Source organism: Artemia sp. Qi Xiang Cuo, chromosome 21 (assembly GCF_049724085.1).
Source record: "Artemia sp. Qi Xiang Cuo chromosome 21, ASM4972408v1, whole genome shotgun sequence".
Classification (NCBI taxonomy): Eukaryota; Metazoa; Arthropoda; class Branchiopoda; order Anostraca; family Artemiidae; genus Artemia; species Artemia sp. Qi Xiang Cuo.
This window is the reverse complement of record NC_142814.1, coordinates 19,887,439-19,908,457: the sequence shown is the minus strand read 5'-3', so window position 1 is coordinate 19,908,457 and position 21,019 is coordinate 19,887,439. Positions and strand designations below refer to the sequence as shown.

Here is a 21,019-nt window from a genome sequence, read left to right as displayed (position 1 = left end):
GCGATATCTAACAATGATAAAAAGTTATCTCATTTTCTTAGGAGTGAAACTATGCTCCTTTCAAAATACCTTTTGAAAATATTAAACAATGTAGTCGACTTATGAAAACTTTAATATCTTTTAGGGGGATGGGGGACGATTCAAGGGTTCATTCGGTATATTCCTATACTCTTCTTTTTCAAAATTAGCTTGTGAAAATATTAAACAATGTTGGTGACTTCTGAAAACATTAATATTTTTAGGGGGGGGGGGTGATTCATGAGCTCATTAGGATACATTTTTACATCTCGTCCAGAATTGAGTGCGTTATTAGCGATATCTAACAATGATAAAAAGCTGTATCACTTTATTAGGAGTGAAACAAAGCTCTTTTCAAAATTAGCTAGTGAAAATATTAAACAATTTCGGCGATTTATGAGAACTTTAATATCTTTTAGGGGGTGGGGGGTGGGGGAGGATTCAAGGGTTCATTGGGTACATTCTTATGCCCTTCTTTTTCAAAATTAGCTAGTGAAAATATTAAACAATGTAGGTGGTTTATGAAAACATTAATATTTTTAGGGGGGTTGGGGTGATTCATGAGCTCATTGGGATACATTTTTACATCTCGTCCAGAATTGAGTGCGTTATTAGCGATATCTAATAATGATAAAAAGTTATATCATTTTCTTAGGAGTGAAACAAAGCTTTCAAAATTAGCTAGTGAAAATATTAAACAATATAGGTGGCTTATTAAAACTAATTTTTTTTAGGGGGTGGGGGATGATTCAAGGGATCCTCGGGTATATTCTTTTGCCCTTCTTTTTCAAAAATAGCTATTGAAAATATTAAACAATTTAGGGAATGATCAACAAGAGATGTAACAACACCTCCTTTAATAAAGTGGGGTTTTAGTTTTCAGAAATAGGCTTTAGTTTTCAGAAATAAGAATATCCACCTTTGAAATACATTTGATTATACTAATAATATTTGATTTTTCTTAATAAAGCTGGGTTTTAGTTTCCGGAAACAAGGAAACCCAGGTTTAAAATATATCAGGTTTTATTAATAATATTTAATTTTCAAATAAATTAATTGCATTGTCGAAATCAACGATAAACCCATTTTACAAGTTGAAGTACTCATCCTTTTTCACTCCTAATATTACTTAACGAATTTTTGCACACATCCACACCAAGCAACACTTCAATAGGCTTTATAATACAATTTCAGAACAACTTCTTTTCTTAATATTCCTCCTAAACCCATTTACAAATTGGATTACTCATCTTTTTTCACTCCCAACATTACTTTACGACTTTTTGTATACCCCAACAACAAGCAATACTTTTCAAATGCTTTTTTTATATCTTTTCAGAACAAGTTCTTTTCTTAATATTTTACCTAAACCTCTTCTACAAGTTGAAGTACTCATCTTTTTTTCACTCCCAACATTACTTTACAACTTTTTGCATGCCCCAACACCTAGCAATACTTTTCGAAAGTCTTTACTTTATTATTTCAGAACAAGGTCTTTTCGTGATATTCCTCCTAAACCCATTTTACAAGTTTAAGTACTCATCTTTTTTCACTTCCAACATTACTGTACAACTTTTTGCATACCCCGACGTCAAGCAAATAATTTTCAAAAGACTTTATTATATTACTTCAGAACAAGTTCTTTTCTCAACATTCCTCCTAAACCTGATATTATTTCAGAACAACTTCCTTTCTTAATATTCCTCCTAAACCTGTTTTACAAGTTGTAGTACTAATCCTTTTTAACTCCCAACATTTCTTTACGACTTTTTGCATACCCCAACACCAAACAATACTTTTCAAATGCTTTATTATATCTTTTCAGAACAAGTTCTTTTCTTAATATTCCTCCTAAACCCATTTTTACAAGTTTACGTACTCATCTATGTTCACTCCCAACATTACTTTACGACTTTTTGCATACTCTAACACCAAGCAAATAATTTTCAAAAGGCTTTATTATTTTATTTTAGAACACCTTTTGTTCTTAACATTCCTCGTAAACCTGACATTATTTCAGAACAACTTCTCTTAATATTCCTCCTAAACCCATCTTAAAAGTTGAAGTACTCATCTTTTTTCGCTCTAAACATTACTTTACAGCTTTTTGCATACTCCAACACCAAGTAATACTTTTCAAATGCTTTATTGAGAGATTTGAAAGATCTTTTCAATTCTTTTCAGAACAAGTTCTTTTCTTGATATTCCACCTAAACCTTTACTACAAGTTGAAGTACTCATCTTTTTCACTCCCAACCTTACTTTACGACTTTTGTATACACCAAGACCCAGCAATACTTTTCAAAGGGCTTTACCTTATTATTTCCGAACAAGATCTTTTCGTGATATCCCTTCTAAACCCATTTTAAAAGTTTAAGTAATCATCTTTTTTTCACTCCCCACATTACTGTCCAACTTTTTGCATACCCCAACATCAACCAATACTTTTCAAATTGCTATTATATGATTTCAGAACAACTTCTTTTCTTAATATTTCTCCTAAACCTGTTTTACAAGTTGAAGTATTTATCTTTTTTCACTCCCAACATTACTTTATGACTTTTTGCATACCCCAACAACAAGCAATATTTTCAAAAGGCTTTAATATATTATTTCAGAACAACTTCTTTTCTTAATATTCCTCCTAAACCTATTCTACGAGTGTGAAGTACTAATCTTTTTTCACTCCCAACGTTACTTTACGATAGATCCTTAATAAGGACAGTTAAAATGTTTATTTATTACAAAAAACTATAGTTAATTCTGAACAAATGGTACCCACAAATGGGTTTATAGATCCTTAATAAGGACAGTAAAAATGTTTATTTCTAGCAAAAAAATATGGTTAATTCTGAACAAATGGTACCCACAAATGGGTTTATAGATCCATAGTTTACAGGTTTGGTTATCTCATAATGGTTAAGGACAGCTAACTATGTTTATTTCTAGCAAAAAATATAGTTAATTCTGAACAAATAGTAACCACAAAGGGGTTTATAGATCTTTAATTTACAGGTCTGGCTATCACGTAATGGCTAAGGACTACTAAAAATGTTTGTTTCTACCAAAATAATATAGATAATTCTGAAAAAATCGTACCCACAGATAGGTTTATAGATGCTTAATTTACAGGTCTCGTTATCTCCTAGTGATTAAGAACAGCTACTCTTCTGAATTTTCTCAATGAAAAAGGAATTAGTTACAGATCAATTCTTATATTTTTCAAGAAGTTAAAAGGTTTCACTTGAGTTCCGGTTTTTCCCAAAGACATAAAAAATTAAAGCTCTGTTCTAAATTTTTCCATAGAAGACAGGCAAAGTTATACTATGATTATAAATATTTTCCATGAAAATAAAAAGTTCCACTTTAATTCTAACTTTTGTCAACAATGTGTAGAAAATATCAAGCTCTCTTCTGAATTTTCTCTATGAAAAAGAAATAAGCTACAGATCTATTCTATTTTTCCAGAGAAAATAAAAAGGTTCCACATTAAATTTTGTCATCTCTTTGATAAAAATCTGAACTGAAGTGGAAAATTTTTATTTTCTCTGGAAAAAATAGAATTGATCTGTAACTTATTTCTTTTCATAGAGAAAATTCAGAAGAGAATTTGAACTTTTCCTCCCTTCATTGAGAAAATTAGAATTAAAATGGAGCTTTTTATCTTCATGAAAAATAATCACAATCATATCGTAATTTCCTATCTTTTACGGTAAAATTTAGAAAGAGCTTTAAATTTTTTTTACAATTATGGGAAAAAATCTTAAAACTACAGTGGAGCCCCTCATCTTTATGGTAAAATATTTATGATCAATTTATAACTTTTTCTATCTTCTACAAAAAATTGGGCGGAGGACTTTAAATTTAGTTCTTTGAGAAAAACCTGAACTGAAGTGGAACCTTTTTATTTTCTTTTGAAAAAATAGAATTGATCTGTAACTTATTTCTTTTTCATAAAGAAAATTCAGAAGAGAACTTGAACTTTTCTTCACATCCTTCAGAAAATTTAGAATTAAAGTGGAACTTTTTATCTTCATGGAAAATATTCACAATCATAGTGTAACTTTTTCTGTCTTTTACGGAAAAATTTAGAGCAGAGCTTTAAATTTTTTTATGTCTTTGGGAAAAATCGGAATTCAAGTGAAACCTTTTAATTTCTTGAAAAAAAATAGAATTGATCTGTAACTAATTTCTTTTTCATTGAGAAAATTCAGAAGAGTAACTGTCCTTAACCATTACGAGATAGCCAAATCTGTAAACTAAGTATCTATAAACCCATTTGTGGGTACCATTTTTTCAGGTTTGATTATGTTGTTTTGGTAGATATAAACATTTTTAGTAGTCTTTAGCCCTTACGTGTAAGGACAGCTAGAATTGCAAGTTAAAGATCTATAAACCCCTTTGTGGTTTCTATTTTTTCAGAATTAAATATATTTTTTTATAGAAATAAACATTTTTAACTGTTCTTAAACCTTGCGAGATCGCTAAACCTGTAAATTAAATATCTATAAAACTATTTGTATATACCATTTGTTCAGAATTTACTATATTTTTTTGCTCGAAATAAACATTTTTAATGTCCTTATTAAGGATCTATAAATCCATTTTTGGGTACCATTTGTTCAGAATTAACTATATTTTTTGATAGAAATAAACATTTTAACTATCCTTATTAAGGATCTATCGTAAAGTAATGTTGGGAGTGAAAAAAGATTAGTACTTCAACTAGTAGAATGGGTTTAGGAGGAATATTAAGAAAAGAACTTGTTCTGAAATAATATAATAAAGCCTTTTCAAAATATTGCTTGGCGTTGGGGTGTGCAAAAAGTCGTAAAGTAATGTTGGGAGTGAATTGAGATGAGTAATTCAACTTGTAAAACAGCTTTAGGAGGAATATTAAGAAAGGAAGGTGTTCTGAAATAACATAATCGCCTTTTGAAAAGTATTGGTTGATGTTGGGGTATGCAAAAAGTTGTACAGTAATGTTGGGAGTGAAAAAAAGATAAGTACTTAAATTTGTAAAATGGGTTTAGGAGGAATATTACGAAAAGATCTTGTTCTGAAATAATAAAGTAAAGCCTTTTGAAAAGTATTGCTTGGTGTTGGTGTATACAAAAAGTCGTAAAGTAAGGTTGGGAGTGAAAAAAGATGAGTACTTCAACTTTTAGTACAGGGTTAGGTGGAATATTAAGAAAAGAACTTGTTCTTAAAAGATATAATAAAGCATTTGGAAAGTATTTCTTGGTGTTAGAGCATGCAAAAAGCTGTAAAGTAATATCGAGAGTGAGAAGGATGAGTACTTCGACTTTTTAGATAGGTTTTGGAGGAATATTAACAGAAGAAGTAGTCCTTAAATAATGTCAGGTTTACGAGGAATGTTAAAAACAGAAGGTGTTCTAAAAAAAAATAATAAAGCCTTTTGAAAAGTATTTGCTTGGTGTTGGAGTATGGAAAAAGTCGTAAAGTAATGTTGGGAGTGAAAAAAGATGAGTACGTAAACTTGTAAAATGGGTTTAGGAGGAATATTAAGAAAATAACTTGTTCTGAAATAGTATGATAACGCATTTGAAAAGTATTTTTAGGTGTTGGTGTATGCAATAAGTCTTAGAGTAATGATGGCATTGAAAAAAGGAGAGTACCTTGACTGGTAAAACAGGTTTATGATGAATACAAAGAAAAGAACTTTTTATAAAATAATATAATAAAGCCTTTTGAAAATTGTTTCTTGGTGTTGGTGTATGCAAAAAGTCTTAAAGTAATGTTTTGAATGGCAAAGGATTAGTAGTATAACTTATAAAACAGGTTCAGGAGAGATATTAAGAAATGAATTTGTTCTGAAATAATATCAGGTTTAGGAGGAAAATTAAGAAAAAAACTTGTTCTGAATTAATATAATAAAGCCTTTTGAAAAGTATTGCTTGATGTTGGGGTATGCAAAAAGTTGTAAAGTAATGTTGGGAGTGCAAAAAGATTAGTACTTAAACTTGTAAAATGGGTTTAGGCGGAATGTTACGAAAAGACCTTGTTCTGAAATAATAAATTAAAGCCTTTTGAAAAGTACTGCTTGGTGTTGGTTTATGCAATAAGTTTTAAAATAATGTTGAGAGTGAAAAAGAGACGACTTATTCAACTATTAGAACAGGGTTAGGTGGACTATTAAGAAAAAACCTTGTTCTTAAAAGATATAAAAAAGCATTTGGAAAGTATTTCTTGGTGTTGGGGTATGCAAAAAGTCTTAAAGTAATGTTGGGAATGAAAAAATGAATGCTTCAACTTGTAAAATGGGGTTAGGATGAATATAAAGAAAAGAACTTGTTCTGAATTAATATAATAAAGCCTTTTGTAGAGTGTTGCTTGGTGTTGGAGCGTGCAAAAAGTTTTAAAGAAATGTTGAGAATTAAAAAGGATAAGTACCAAAAACTGTAAAACATGTTCAGGAGAGAAATTAACAAAGGACGTTGTTCTCAAATAATATAAGGTTTAGAAGGAAAGTTGATAAAAAAAGGTGTTCTACAGTCATATAATAAAGTCATTTGAAAAGTATTGCTTGATGTTGGGGTATGCAAAAAGTCCTACATTGATGTTGAAAGTGAAAAAAGATTAGTACTTAAACTTGTAAAATGGGTTTAGGAGGAATATCACGAAAAGACCTTGTTCTGAAATAATATGGTAAAGCCTTTTGAAAAGTATTCCTTGGTGTTGGTGTATGAAAAAATTCGTAAAGTAATGTTGAGAGTGAAAAAAAGATGACTACCTCAAATAGTACTTCAGTCTTTGTATTACTATTAAGAAAAGAACATGTTCTGAAAACATATAATAAAGCATTTGAAAAGTACTTCTTTGTGTTAGAGTATGCAAAAAGCCTTAAATTAAAGTTGGGAGTGAAAAAAGATGAGTGCTTCAACTTGTAAGATGGGTTTAGGATGAAAATTAAGAAAAGAAGTTGTTATGAAATAATATTTTAAAGCCTTTTGAAGAGTTTTGCTTGGTGTTGATGTGTGCAAAAATTCGTTAAGTAATATTAGGAGTGAAAAATGTTAAGTACTTCAACGTGTAAAATGGGTTTATCGTTGATTTTGACAATGAAATTACTTTATTTGAAAATTTAAATATTATTAATAAAACCTGATATACTTCAAACCTGGGTGTCCTTGTTTCCGAAAACATAAACCCAGCTTTATTAAGAAAAATCAAATATTATTAATATAATCAAATGTATTTCAAACGTGGATATTCTTATTTCTGAAAACTAAAGTGTATTTCTGAAAACTAAAACCCCACTTTATTAAAGGAGGTGTTGTTACATCTCTTGTTGATCATTCCCTAAATTGTTTAATATTTGCAATTGCTAGTTTTGAAAAAAGAAGGGCATAAGAATGTACCCAATGAACCCTTGAATCATCCCCCATCCCCCTAAAAGATATTAAAGTTTTCATAAGTCGACTACATTGTTTAATATTTTCACTAGCTAATTTTGAAAAGAGCTTTGTTTCACTCCTAAGAAAATGATATAACTTTTTATCATTATTAGATATCGCTAATAACGCACTCAATTCTGGACGAGATGTAAAAATGTATCCCAATGAGCTCATGAATCACCCCCATCCCCCTAAAAAATATTAATGCTTTCATAAGTTGCCTACATGTTTAATATTTTCACTAGCTAATTTTGAAAAAGAAGGGCATAAGAATGTACACAATGAACCCTTGAATCAGTCCCCATCCCCCCTAAAACATATTAAAGTTTTCATAAGTCGTCTACATTGTTTAATATTTTCACTAGCTAATTTTGAAAAGAGCTTTGTTTCACTCCTAAGAAAGTGAGTTAACTTTTTATCATTATTAGATATCGCTAATAATGCACTCAATTCTGGACGAAATACAAAAATGCACCCAATGAGCCCTTGAATCAAACCCCCATCCACCTAAAAATATTAATGTTTTCATAAGTCGTCCTACATTGTTTAATATTTTCACTAGCTAATTTTGAAAAAAAGAAGGGCATAAGAATATACCTAATGAACCCTTGAATCATCCTTCACTCCCTAAATAATATTAGTTTTCCTAAGTCGCCTACTTTTTTAATATTTTCACTAGCTAATTTGAAAGGAGCTTTGGTTCACCCCTAAGAAAATGATATAACTTTTTATCATTATTAGATATCGCTAATAGTGCAGTCTATTCTGGTGGAAATAAGCACGATTGTTTCACATGACACCCGGAATATAGAAACAATCAACTTTTCAACGTTTCGTGAACGTCTGCAAACTGTTTCTAGCCATTTATCTTAGCATATCGATCTAAAATGTGTTTGGAAAAAGACGTTTTCGCTGTGTCTTAATTTTATATTGACGAAAATTTCTTTTAATATGGATTTTATTGGTGGATGTTTGCATGAATAGCTGATGTGCTAAGTTTCGTAAATACAAAAGTCATAATGGGGAAACATTTTAGGTCATGGGGGTTAGGGGTGGGGTGGGACTTGAAAAATGGTAACATTCTAAATGCCATATTTGAAAATGTAATAAAAATGGGGGGGGGGGGTGGTGGCAAAAAGTTGGGGGAGGGGGCCCTTCTGTGTCTCAAGCGCGCAAAAAAAGTATTATAAAAAATATGGGAGGGGGGGCAAAAAAGTTGAGGGAGGGGGGACCCTTCTGTGCCTCAAGCGCGCAAAACAAGTATTAAAAAAATGGGGGGGGGCAAAAGTCGGGTGGAGGGGGGGTCCTTGAGGGTTGGGGTAGGGGACCTTGGAGGTTGAGGTCCTTGATGGCTAGGGTCATTGGTTGTTGCTGTCCTTGATGTTCAAATCCATATTCGTCTCACTAGTTCATTTCTAAGGATTTCTAAGGACTGTTCTGAATTTCTTTATTAAAATTCTTTTCTTGGCATCTAAATCTCTATTAGTATCAACTTTTTAGCATGCTCCATTGTTAAAAGCATATTTTATATTGGCAACACTGCTCGATTGGTATTTGTGTTTTATACCGAACACATTCGTAAAGTAAAGCCAAGTTAAGTCGCAAAATTTTCTTTTCACCGTTAACCGTTTCCAAAGATTGATACTAGTGTTGTTATTCTAACATTTATGCCAAGTTACACTATTAAGGCTTCGAAAGAATATTAATTCCCGAATTTATCTCTGACACTAAAGTAGAGAAGCCATATTAAAATATAATTTCTATCTCTTTAGAGTCCCGCATAATTCCTAGAAATCAAGTACCGTTAGTAGATCAATAACATTGTCTATGCGGTTAGGTACAGTAAGACTGGTTATAGATGGCAGCAGAGCTGCCCGTCGGAGTAATACCTGGCTCCCTACTGCTGCCCAGCGGTGGATTCTTACAATTAATAATTTGGCCGAGAGTAGCAAGAGAAATCGTAAATATTGTCTATTGTAGAAGGCAAATACTCAAATTTGAATAAACATGAATGTCTTCTATTAACTGCGAAATATCAACTGATTTATTTACTATACTGTTTGTCTTTTGTTGCTCCAGCATATTTATTTTTTACCCTAGAAGAATCTGTTTACGTTCCATCAACATCGCTTTCTCTAATCCACCCACAGAACAAAGTCGTCTTAATCGTCCAATTAAACTTTGCCTCATTCTTTCTGTCTCAAATAGAATTCCGAAGTTTCCTCCATACTCCAACGGAAAGATAAATTAAAGTTTCATCTTTTTTTTAGTTGTTTTGTGACTTTCTCAGTTCTGGTGGTTTTATTGAAGTGTTAATGTGGCTTTATTGTGGTTAGTGATTGCTTCTTGTACCTGTAATCTACATATATACATATATTTATTTTTTTTAGGAAATTTTGGATCGGAGTTCTTGTTCGTTGAGCTTTATGAAAAACTAGGCATTCAAGTGCATGTTACTCCAGAGAAAAAAGAATACTATAAATTTATACCGAGGATTCAACAGGCGGTTACCGAAAATCTAGACACTAGAGTGCATCTAGCAATGGGGGCAAGTCGCAGTCTATGTGTAAGCCCTTTAGTTTTCGTTCTTGTTTATCCAATAGAGTGGGTAGCAGATTCGCGTTTGCCTGAAATTTTGTAATTGAAACTTAGTCAATCGCAAATTGAAAACTTCAAATGACTTTTTGGCGGTGACTCTGCGGTACTATAGCCGACAAACTCAGTATGATGCATAAAAAAGTGGATTCATGGTTACAAAAATTTCATGTAGTTTCTAACAAATCGTTTACCGTTTATTTCTTTGAGTTAGTTTATGTATTATAACAAAAGAAGAACAACCGTGGACAACGTGCCATTGACAAACTACTGCTTGTATTGCGTTATGGAAACCGTTTTTTTAGTACCTTTCAAAAAACCGTTTTTTTAACCGTTTTTTAAGGAAACCGTTATGGAAAACTTTTTTTGTTTCTGTAACATTGCTTTTATATGAGCTTGTGTGATTTGGTTATGGATATTTAAATCATATAGCTTTTTTTCAGAATTATCAGATTAATTAATACCAAGGTTTAGATTTTGTAACATCATTACATCAAATAAACTGCTGTATTCACATTGCTTTTTTTTTAGCTTGTTCTATCTGCACCATCTGGCTATTTATTTTTATTTCGTAAAATTATTTTTCAGAAGTTTCATATTAGCCAGAACCTAAATTTGGATTTTGTGATAAAAGGGGGCTGGAGGGGGAAATAGTATTTCTGAGGTGTTCACTCTAATTCAAATATGAATTTTGTTTTAGATTATAACATTAGGTTGCTTGAAAAGCCTAGATAAACCATCCTAGAGAGAACTTACACTTATAATCGCTTCGAGCTGATACTGTCTCGATCTGGTACGACTCAGTAGCCACCTTAGGCTGCCACGATTGGAGCCGGTTTGGAGAGGCAGTGCACGCCTCGGGTGTAATTGAACGGGTGGTTTACAATTATATATAAAACTGCCTTAATTGCAACGGTACACTTCGGGGAATCCTCTTTGTCTAGGTCTATCCTACTCAACTTGGGATGTTAATACTTTCCAAAAAAATATATCAGCTATAAATTTCCTTATTCTGGACTATACTAGAAAAAAATCATACAATTAGATGAAAAAATCACTATTCTATTTCAATCACAAAATAATGCTCAACTCAAAAATAATATCTTCTTTTCAAACATACACAGGAATGTCCCTTCAGTGTCAATCTGACCAATCGTAGACGGCAGAAGATTCTTCTCTCTTGAAGAGAATTTATTGTTCGACTATTTTATCCAAAATGACGTAAACATCTGCCTGAACAAGCTGGTGAGTCATAGTCCAGATTTTATTTCAATTAGCAAATCTTAAAAAGGTAAATAATTGTCAAAGGAAAACGAAAGGAAGGAATAAGTTTAAAGGGAATAAATAAGTTATGCAAAAAATGACATTTATCTGATAAATAACTAGGGCCCCAGGTCTCAACAGTGATGTTATTACTGTAAACAAATAAGCTACTTTATTGACGTTTTATTGCGCTAGTTGTCAAATACAAGCAATTTCACACAAAAAAGATCATCAGTGGTAAATAGTATCAATTAAAGTTAATTATTAGAAGCAGATTCGTTAAGTAGATTCATATTAGGATTGGAGTAAACGCCTTGGTAGCACTGTTGGCCCTCTCAAGCCCCCTAGAATCACAAAATCCGAATCTAGATTTTGACCAATCTTTGTTGCCAGAAAAAACGCATGTTTAACAGTCTTTTAAGCTAATGGTGGAAGATAAATTTTTCACCTTTTGATTATGTTGTTGCTAGAAATAACTGTTTCCATTAATGAAGTTAAAAATTGAGAACAATTGTATTGCAACATTAAAATACAGCTTTCGAGCCTGTATATTTTGTTGCTCCATGTCTGTTGAAACAGTTCTGGGGGTGCAGTTGAAATATCTGGATTTGTTTCTTTTATTTTGTTGCAAAAGTAAATTTTTTTCACCCAGTTTTAGAATGAATCTTCTGTACCGAAGCTAGTGAAAAAAGGCCAGTAGTTCTAAAGAAAAGAAAAAAATTGTGTGGGTCTGGAAACTAACCAACATAATGTTAAAAAGCATTAGATAGAAAACAATAATTTTCTTTTCAGTACATTTCTTTGTGACGAGGTCTTTTAGACCAATCTTAGAGAGCGGATTTTGTGTGTGCACCAATTTATATCAGTATTCTTAAACACAATAACGGACAATGCTTAGCTTCCATATCAGAAAGTCATCTGTAAGATTGCTGAGATTCAACTGATGAAATAAGACTTTTGTAGATACAACAGACAAATCAATTACAAAGTGATTATCCATAGTATTGTGCAAGCATCTTTTAACAAGCTATAATTTTGAAAAAAAAAATTATAAAAGAAATTTTTAATCGTTATATGAAGGTGAAACCTGGCTACTACTCTTGTTTCAGTATTTATAAATGTCTTGTAAGTAGCACCTATCTCGTTGATATGAGCTTTTTAACTGAAATATACCAGAAAATTCAGGGCTGTCAGGATCTCTGAAGTGAATCTGAATGCTCAGACCGGTGTTATGAGTCTTAGCTGAGTTCGGTGATCCAATATTAATCGATTTCTATGTTGATTCCTTTGAGGCTTGCCTTTTTGAATAGAAGATTTCTTTAGATTTGGATAGGTTGCATCGTTCAAAATTCCTTTTGCTAAAGCTCCCTTTTGCTGAACCAGATTATTGAAAGATATTTCTGATACATTGCGGCTAGTTTAATATTTTGGGCCTTGATCAATGAACCTTACCTCTAGATATGCATTTCTCTTATTTTGAGCTGTTTTGAGAGGAGGCTGATTGCCTCGCAATAGCTTGTACTTTACGCTCGACTGGCAAATGTATTCCACACTAGTTAGGAGACAAGCGAGTAGGATGCTTTTCAAGTCTTTGAAAGCTACATGGTGACATAGGAAAAGCTACATATTAGCCATACTATAGTCCATATGTGAATTATGGTGTTTGTAATTGCAGAAAGAATAAAATGTCCTTGAGCACAGTTTTATCCAAAAAATAATTACTATGGCTAAGTGATATTGTTCATGAGGAGAGACTCAATTTTACCAAGTTTCAGTATTAACACTATAATGGCTGGAAATTAGAAGCTAGTTTCATATGTATAGTTATTCTTACTATGTGCTAAGAATTCTACTTATTGTTCATAATCTAAGTTTTGTATTGATATAGCTAATTATTTACTTATTTATCCATTTCAGGGTAACAAGTGTTTTCAAGGGAAACAAGTTAAAGAAATTGCTCTCACTACTATGTGGCATGTACGGCAGAACAACGCCCTAACAACAAAAAAAGATGGGTCAAAAACGCGTATTCTTTATTCAATGCATTGCTCAGAGGAGGAGCTGGTGGACTTCCTTCGAACTTTGAAGCCAGAGAAAATACATCCAACTGCTTTCAACGACAAACAGTATACTTTTGAAGAGGTAAGTGCATTTTCAATCTTTTGATCGAAGTCTTTGATTGATCCATGCATGATCTTCTACTACTGCTGCAAACTTTTCGCGGCATTAAGGTCCCTGGGCAGACTTAATGCTGATTGCTCGTCCTCCAACCTCCGCTGGATTCAAGGTCTCGGTTTTAATCAACTTCCAGGAAATTTTCAAAGACAAAGACTTTGTTTGCGTTTTTTCAGCTGAAAAATGTCAAAGATTCAAACAATTTTGGCCTCCTTGAGCAAATTGATGCGGTAATTAGGATTACTGGTAATAAAGAGTCCTTAACGAAGAAGGACGTTTCGTAAGATCACTTTTTCTTTCTTTAAAAGTATTTTGGAATACGGACGAATAAATATTGCTCAAATCGTTTTCGTCCAATTTAAAGTATTAATAAATAAAGACTCATTGAGTCGAGCAGAGTCGAACTGAAATCCAACAAAGAAATAAATCTTTCTATAATCTCATTCCAAACTAATCAAGGGCGCCCGGTATTTCAATACATTTAATCTCTTAATCTTATCATTAAAATTTTGCTCAGAGTAATTTTCCTGGAAACCTCTTCTCTTCTTCCTTTAGTTTCCATGCTTCAATGCCATCTATCTACGCTGATTTAAAGGACCATGTAGACTCATGATTATGCCCTGGTGACAATTTTTTCTTTTCAATTTTGTTGCTTATAATTTTGCTTTATCCCTTCCTATTTATAACATCAAGGAATATTTTTTCATTCAACTGTTATTGGAGCCTTTAGAATACAATTTAAATAAGTAAAGTTTTTTTTTTACATTTTTGAAGCTTTATTGTCAAAGCACTTGATCAATTCTCAAGACATGCTTGCAACGGTAGTTAGAACCTAGTAAAGAATGAATGACAGCCCATAGTAACAAAAAATTAAAAAACGTGTCAAAAAAAATCTGGCTAGTAAAAAAAAATTCATATTTAGCTTATTCAAGAATGGTAACTATTATACAGTTATAAAGATATTCTGTACAAGGCCGTATCCAGGGGGGGGGGGTAAGGGGATTTGACCCCCCCCCCGAAATGTTTGTCTGACGCGTAAAAACGTAACAAAAAAGGACATAAAAAAATTTTGTATGTGTTTTTTGAGGATTTTTATGTGTAAAATCCCCAAACAAAATTTTTTGAGTAAAACTCCTCCCGAAAAAAAAATCCCGGGTACGGCCTTGATTCCGTACAATAACAACTACTGCCAAAACGCAAAACAAAATTATTTGTCATTGAAAATTAAGTTGTGCAACGTTAAATGTATTTCTTAAGTTGAATAACACTGATAAGCTAATTTACTCGAACCTTTTAAACGAACAGCAGAAAAAAAGATTCATTGCAATAAGTGGCTGAATGATAAAATAATGGGATTATTCATGGGATTTGATCTTTTGAAAAATCTACTTGAAAACGAAATCTGTAGTTTAATTAGTCCATTATTCAATAAAAAAAAGATCGCTACGGTGGAACTGTCAATGAATGAAATGAAAACTTGTGTCTGAGAAACAGACTAAATCACTGGATGCTAATAATAATCGTCGTTCAAAATAAAGAATTTGAGTTTTTCATCCACGGCAGTCTAAAGATGCATCTTAGACCTGTAAATTCAAAGCAAATTCGTATAAAACTATTACCAATATTCATTGCCACTCAGCCACTCATGATGTTGGTTTTAATGGGATTTGATCTTTTAATTTAAATTTAAATTGCTTATTTGATTGGTAAGTAAAATATAATTGGTGAGGTTAATCTAGTATAGTCATACAATTTTTTAATCTGCTTGTGCTCTTGAGTATGCTGAAAGTTCGTAAGTGAATTCTCTAATTAACACGAACAAAATAACAAGTAACTTGCCTCATGTACCACAAACTGAAGATTTCTGTAGAAAAAGCTATCTTGCATCTAACACCTCTGTAGCTGAAAAAAACAACAACAAAAAAACAAAACAAAAAAAGGGTCTTTAATTGAATAGTGGGAAACTCCTTATTTGGGATATTTCTGTATGGAATCCGACACTGGATTATAGAAAAGTTTATCTTTCACTCAAATTCCGGGATCTTTCATTTTCACTTACACTAGTACTCCATAAATGAAAATCTGTGATATAACTTATGAAACTAGTTTGCTTCGATTAATCGAGTCCATAAATCGTAAGTCAGAAAAATGCCAAGGTTCAATCATCTGGTCACAATTATTGAACTTAGTAAGGCAGTTAAGGTCAACTAGGGTGTGCATAAGTGAGGCATTGAATGATAAAATGAGCCTGAATGATTTTGAGAGCCTCATAAATTAGTCTTTTATTTTCAGCAGGATACTTGCAGAATTCCTGCCACTAAGAGAACATCTTTTCTATTTGGGCAGACAGTTATGTATTTTCAATAAAGAGCTGTTCAATAGCTGAGATTTCAGACCCTATAGTTACAGTGGTATTATGTTTGAGCAGGTTTTTAAGTTTTATCGGATATATTTCTAGACCATGCCTCTATAATACCTTAATTATTAGATTTACGCATTGAATTACGAAATGCATGTGATAATAATGCATGTGATAGGTTCACTAGCAATCAAGAGTCCTTACAGAAGAAATTCATTTAGTAAGATAATTTCTTTCTTATTTTATAAAGTATTTTGGAATATGGGAGAATAAACATAGCTCAGATTGCTTTTGTTCAATTTAAAATGTTAAAAAATAAAGTATTATTGAGCCAATCAAGAGTCGTACTGAGATTAAACAAAGAAATAAATCATGCTAGAATCTTATTTCAGCCTAATCAGTGGCGTCTGGCATTTCAATGCATTTAATCTGTTTACCTTTTCATAACCATTTAATCTCAGTTTTTGTAAATGGAAAAGAAGTGTGGTCTAAGAAATTATTTAAAAGTTTGCTCAGAGTTATTTTCGTAGAAACTGCTTCGTACAGAAGCGCATCCAGGATTTTTGTTCAGGGGGGGGGGTACTAATTTTTTTTTAGGGGGGGGGCTTACATAAAAAAACTCAAAAACCGCATACAAAATTTGTTTATGTCCATTTTTGTTACGTTTTTACGTCGAACAAAAATTTCGGGGGGGGGGGTTCAAACCGGGTAACCCCACCCCCTGGATACGGCCTTGGCTTCGTATATGTGTCTCTGCTTCCTTTAGTTTTCATACTTCTATGCCACTTAGTTTCACTGATTTCATGGTCCATATAGAGCCATGACCTAGCTCTGGGGATAAACATTTCTTTTATCACTCACAGGGTTGAGCTCCCTCCTTTCTTATTTGAAGAATGAAGTAAACTTGTTACATTCAACTGTTATATGAGCCTTTAGAATACAATCTAAAAAAGCAAGTTTTTTTTTGTATTTTGAAGTTTTTGTATCAAAGCACTTGATTAATTCTCAAAAGTTCATAGTGTCATAAGGATATTCCCTACAATAGCAACTACTGTAGAAAAAAAACTTGTCATTGAAATTAAATGTTAATGTTCAATGAATTTCTTAAGTGAAGTGATGTTGATGAGCTAATTTACCTGAATGCATTAATTTAGCAGCAGAAAAAGTCCAAAAAGATGGTTTATTGCTGATTCTGATTTTAATGTGCTTTCTACCATTTAAATCAAATTTAAATTAATTTTCATCTGATGGAAAAATGTTATTTTGTTATCTACCATTTAAATCAAATTTAAATTAATTTTCATCTGATGGAAAATTTTTATTTGTTATCTGATGCTGCTCTTGAGTATAGAGAATGTTCGTAAATGCATTCTCTAATGAATTCAGACAATTAAGTTCAAAGTTAATTTGATGGTCAATGACGTATGCTTTGAGTACATTCCAGCTTCGACAATAAGTTAATAATATTTAATAAAAGTTAGTTTATCTTTTGAGGTGAGAGCAAACTATTTGCTGAAATGGTCGAAAGTTAACTATGTATTCAGTTTTTTATTGTTTTTTTTTTATACAGTTAATGAGCATCTTTAGCGTATTAACTTCTGCCGAATCATTGTCAAATTGGAGAAAATAGGGGCAAACGACCCAATCTATGAGAATCAATGAGCATTAAGGCATTAACACTCATATCTTTCATGTTTTACTCGCTACTTATTGAAATTACATATATTTAACAATCATTACAATGCGCATTAAGGCATTAGCTAAAAAACTGTTCCAGCCTCGCAGATATTTTGCATTAAATTTGAAGGAAATCTGTATTAAATTTGAATCTCATCTTTTTATTTGGTTTTAAATGTTAACATCATGAACATCCTAATGAAAGTAAAAAGTTTAAGAGTTAACGAAGTGTTTTGGTGCTAAAACTTCAAAAATGTAAAAAAAATGAAAAGAAGAAAAAACAGGAAATTTTACTTGATGTTGTTGTAATCAAAATAATGTTAGTTACGGTTTTACAGTCACACTTAATTTTTATTAAACAATATTTTCGCACCAAACTTAAATAGAAAGCATTTTAATTGTTCAATAAAATTTTGATAATTCCACCATCCTATTGATAATTTTCATTCAGTTTTAAACTACTAAAAACTGAAAATTTCTATCTTAGATAGTGAGTCAACAATCGAAGATTTTTTCGTTTCAGATTTATTACTTATTGTGTCTACTGTTTTCATTCTACTTTGCTTATTTATCTGTGTACTGTCTTTTCTTTAGGTCAAAGAATATTTGACATCCAAAGTTGCCGAAATTAGCAATACTTCTAATTCACCAGATTTTGTGGAAAACTTGCTACCACCTTTAACACTATCACGAAACATAGTCGGGCCCACATCACTAGCTAGCACTAGGCTTCATTTTGATCCAGATTTAGAATCACCGCCTATCACTCAAGACCCACTAATTTCGATACAGGAGCCCTTAACTCCCGTTGAGGGATATAGCGTCAATGATTTCGGGTACGCCACCAGTCAAGGTGTTACATTTAGCGATGCAAAAGAAGTTGACTATGATGTTGAGTTTATAGATGAAGTTAAGAGCACTGGGCCTGCTGTCAAACTAGAAACTGGAATTAAACATTATGAAGTAAAGGTTTTTTTTTCTTTTTTTACTGCGTTTTTCGAACTGTGGCCTGGGTGAATAAAAGAGATGACAAAAACCCGCATCTGTTGACAAATTTAAATAGTAAATAATTCCTGAGACCACACTTTCACTGTTACTTGGAGAGGGTCTTCATATTTTAGTTTTCGTCTTTCTTTTAAGGTTTGATTTTTTATATTATCTTTGGACGGTCAAGCGGAGGTCTTGACCGAAATATTTGCATTGCAATTTATGTTTTTCACTTGCCTGTATTATCCTCGTTTCTCTTTTTTTTACGGTTTTTTTTTCGTTTTCTCAATTGAAAAGTGGCATCTGCTTTTTGAAAATGAAATGATATTTTAATAGGAGCCACTGTTTCAGCAGAGTGGATATTCGGATATTTAGAATTCGGATGCTCGAATGTAACATACGGATGTTATTATCTGCATGTCATTTTGTTCTTCAAATGCTATCTCGTTTTTAACCGAATGCACACTTCGCAGTACTTGTTCTATCTTTTAAAATAGGATTTTTAGAACAAGAATTCTAATATAATTTTCTTTACTTTTTTATTATTTTTTACGTTTAAAACATTATGTTTACTGTCTTGCATTTTCTTTACTGACAAGATTAACTATATTCCTAATTTACTTTAGGTTATCCTAAGTAGTAAGTAGTTTTACTATAGGTTTACTTTACTTATCCGAACTAATATCCTAATTAATTTACTTACTGCTATCTGTATGTTGGAGAAACTTTTTCAACAATTTTGAATCCTGACACAAACACTAGTTTTTAATTTAATTTTATAGCTCCTGACGTTGATCTTAAATCTTAATTCCATTCCCAAAATATTCTATGTATGCTGTTAGACAGCCTGGACATGTTTACACTCTTGTTATTTGACTAAATCGTAAGAGTAGAAGTAGATTGAGCAGCAGCTACAAAGAATTCAACTTGATACCTCCAGTCTTTCTCGATATATTGCTGAGGAGTCTTATTGGTAACCATAAACACAATGCCTTTCTATTTATTTTAAAGAAAAATTTAGTTTTAAAGCACAATGGGCCAGTTTTACCTTTTAAAGCACAGTGGCATAATTGTGGGGGGTTGACATGCCTAATATCCCTAAAGACATAGTTGCTGGACCGTTCTAGCATGCTGAACAATTTGGCTGTGTCAAGATTTTGACTGGATGCGTTTAGAAAATGAATGGGCTTGAGAGAAGGGCTGCTTGCCCTCTAGTATCTTGTTACTCTTAAAAAGGGCACCAGACACTCGTGCTGTAATTGGAGTGCAAGAGGAAGGACTTCTCCCCTCATATATCTAGTAAAACATTTTAAACAAGTAAAAACAAAGAGAAAACATTTTAAATGAATTTTGTTTTCAGTAAAGTGCAAATTATGTTCTGGTCTTGAGAATTTATGGGGGTTGTCAAAGACATCATTTTATAGACCATTCAACTACGCTGAACAAAATGCCTATCTCAAAATTTTGATTAGATGAGTTTTGGGAATTGATGGGCGTGGGGGAGGGGGGGGGGCTTGTTGCCCTCCAATCACTTTTGACTAATAAAAAGGGCACTTGTCCTTTCAATTTCCAATCGAATGAGCCTTTTTCGAAGTTTTTACGACAACAAATGACCTCTCAAAATTTATATCAGATGCATTTCGGGAAAATATGAAGTGTGGGGAGTATCCAGCCGCCGATTACTCTGAATCTTATAAGGACACTATAAATCTGATTACCATTTCAAAGAGCCCCCTTCGAAGTCTATACCATCACCCTTTCTATATAAACCTTATATGCCCCCAGGGCATAACTTACAACCCTTTCCCAGAGGGCTGTGGCGGGGTTGCCATCCTCAACGACATAATTGCTGGACCTTTCAATTACGTTGAATAAAAAAGCTATCTCAAAATTTTGATTGGATGTGTTTGGGGAAATGGTGGGCGTGAGAGGGGGGTTAGTTGCCCTCCAACCGCTGCTTTCGACTATTAAAAGCCCTTTCATTTTTCAATCGAATTAACCCTTTTCGGAAGTTTCTACGACAACAAATGGCCATCTCAAAATTTCTTTTCAGATGCATCTCGGGAAAATACAAGGTGTGTGGGGGGGGGGCATCTGCCCTCCGATCACTCTGAATCTCAAAAAGGACACTCAAATGTTTGATTAACAATCCGATAGCTCGTCCAAAGTTTATACGATTGCCCTTTCTATATAAACCTTGTATGCCCCACGGGCATAACTTACAACCCTTGCCCTGAGGGCTGTAGGGGGGTTGTCATCTTCAAATAAATGATTTACGGGCCTTTCAACTACGTTGAACAAAATGGCTACCTCAAAATTTTGATTGGATGTGTTTGGGGAAATGGTGGGCGTAGAAGCGGGGCTAGTTGCCCTCCAATCACTTTCGACTATTAAAAAGGGCACTAGCCCTTTGAATTTCCAATCGAATGAGCCCTTTTTGAAGTTTTTACGACAACTCCTTCGATACGAAGTGCCCTGGTCTAAAAAAAAGCAAAAAAGTAAATAAATGAATAATACATTGTGCCCA

General features: G+C 32.7%; 1 protein-coding gene across 2 annotated transcripts in view; it reads left to right on the top strand.

Annotated features, from left to right (window-relative positions):
• LOC148939324 (uncharacterized) overlaps positions 1–21,019 on the top strand; it is a 47,345-nt gene that overhangs the window by 21,261 nt on the left and 5,065 nt on the right. The window contains exons 5-7 of one of the 2 annotated variants that reach the window (XM_089106769.1): positions 9,827–10,002; positions 13,212–13,436; positions 18,100–18,468. In XM_089106769.1, coding sequence (XP_088962895.1) covers positions 9,827–10,002; positions 13,212–13,436; positions 18,100–18,468 — 770 coding nt within the window. Of the gene's footprint in view, positions 1–9,826; positions 10,003–13,211; positions 13,437–18,099; positions 18,475–21,019 lie in introns of both variants that reach the window. The other variant, XM_089106768.1, reaches the window with a different exon arrangement.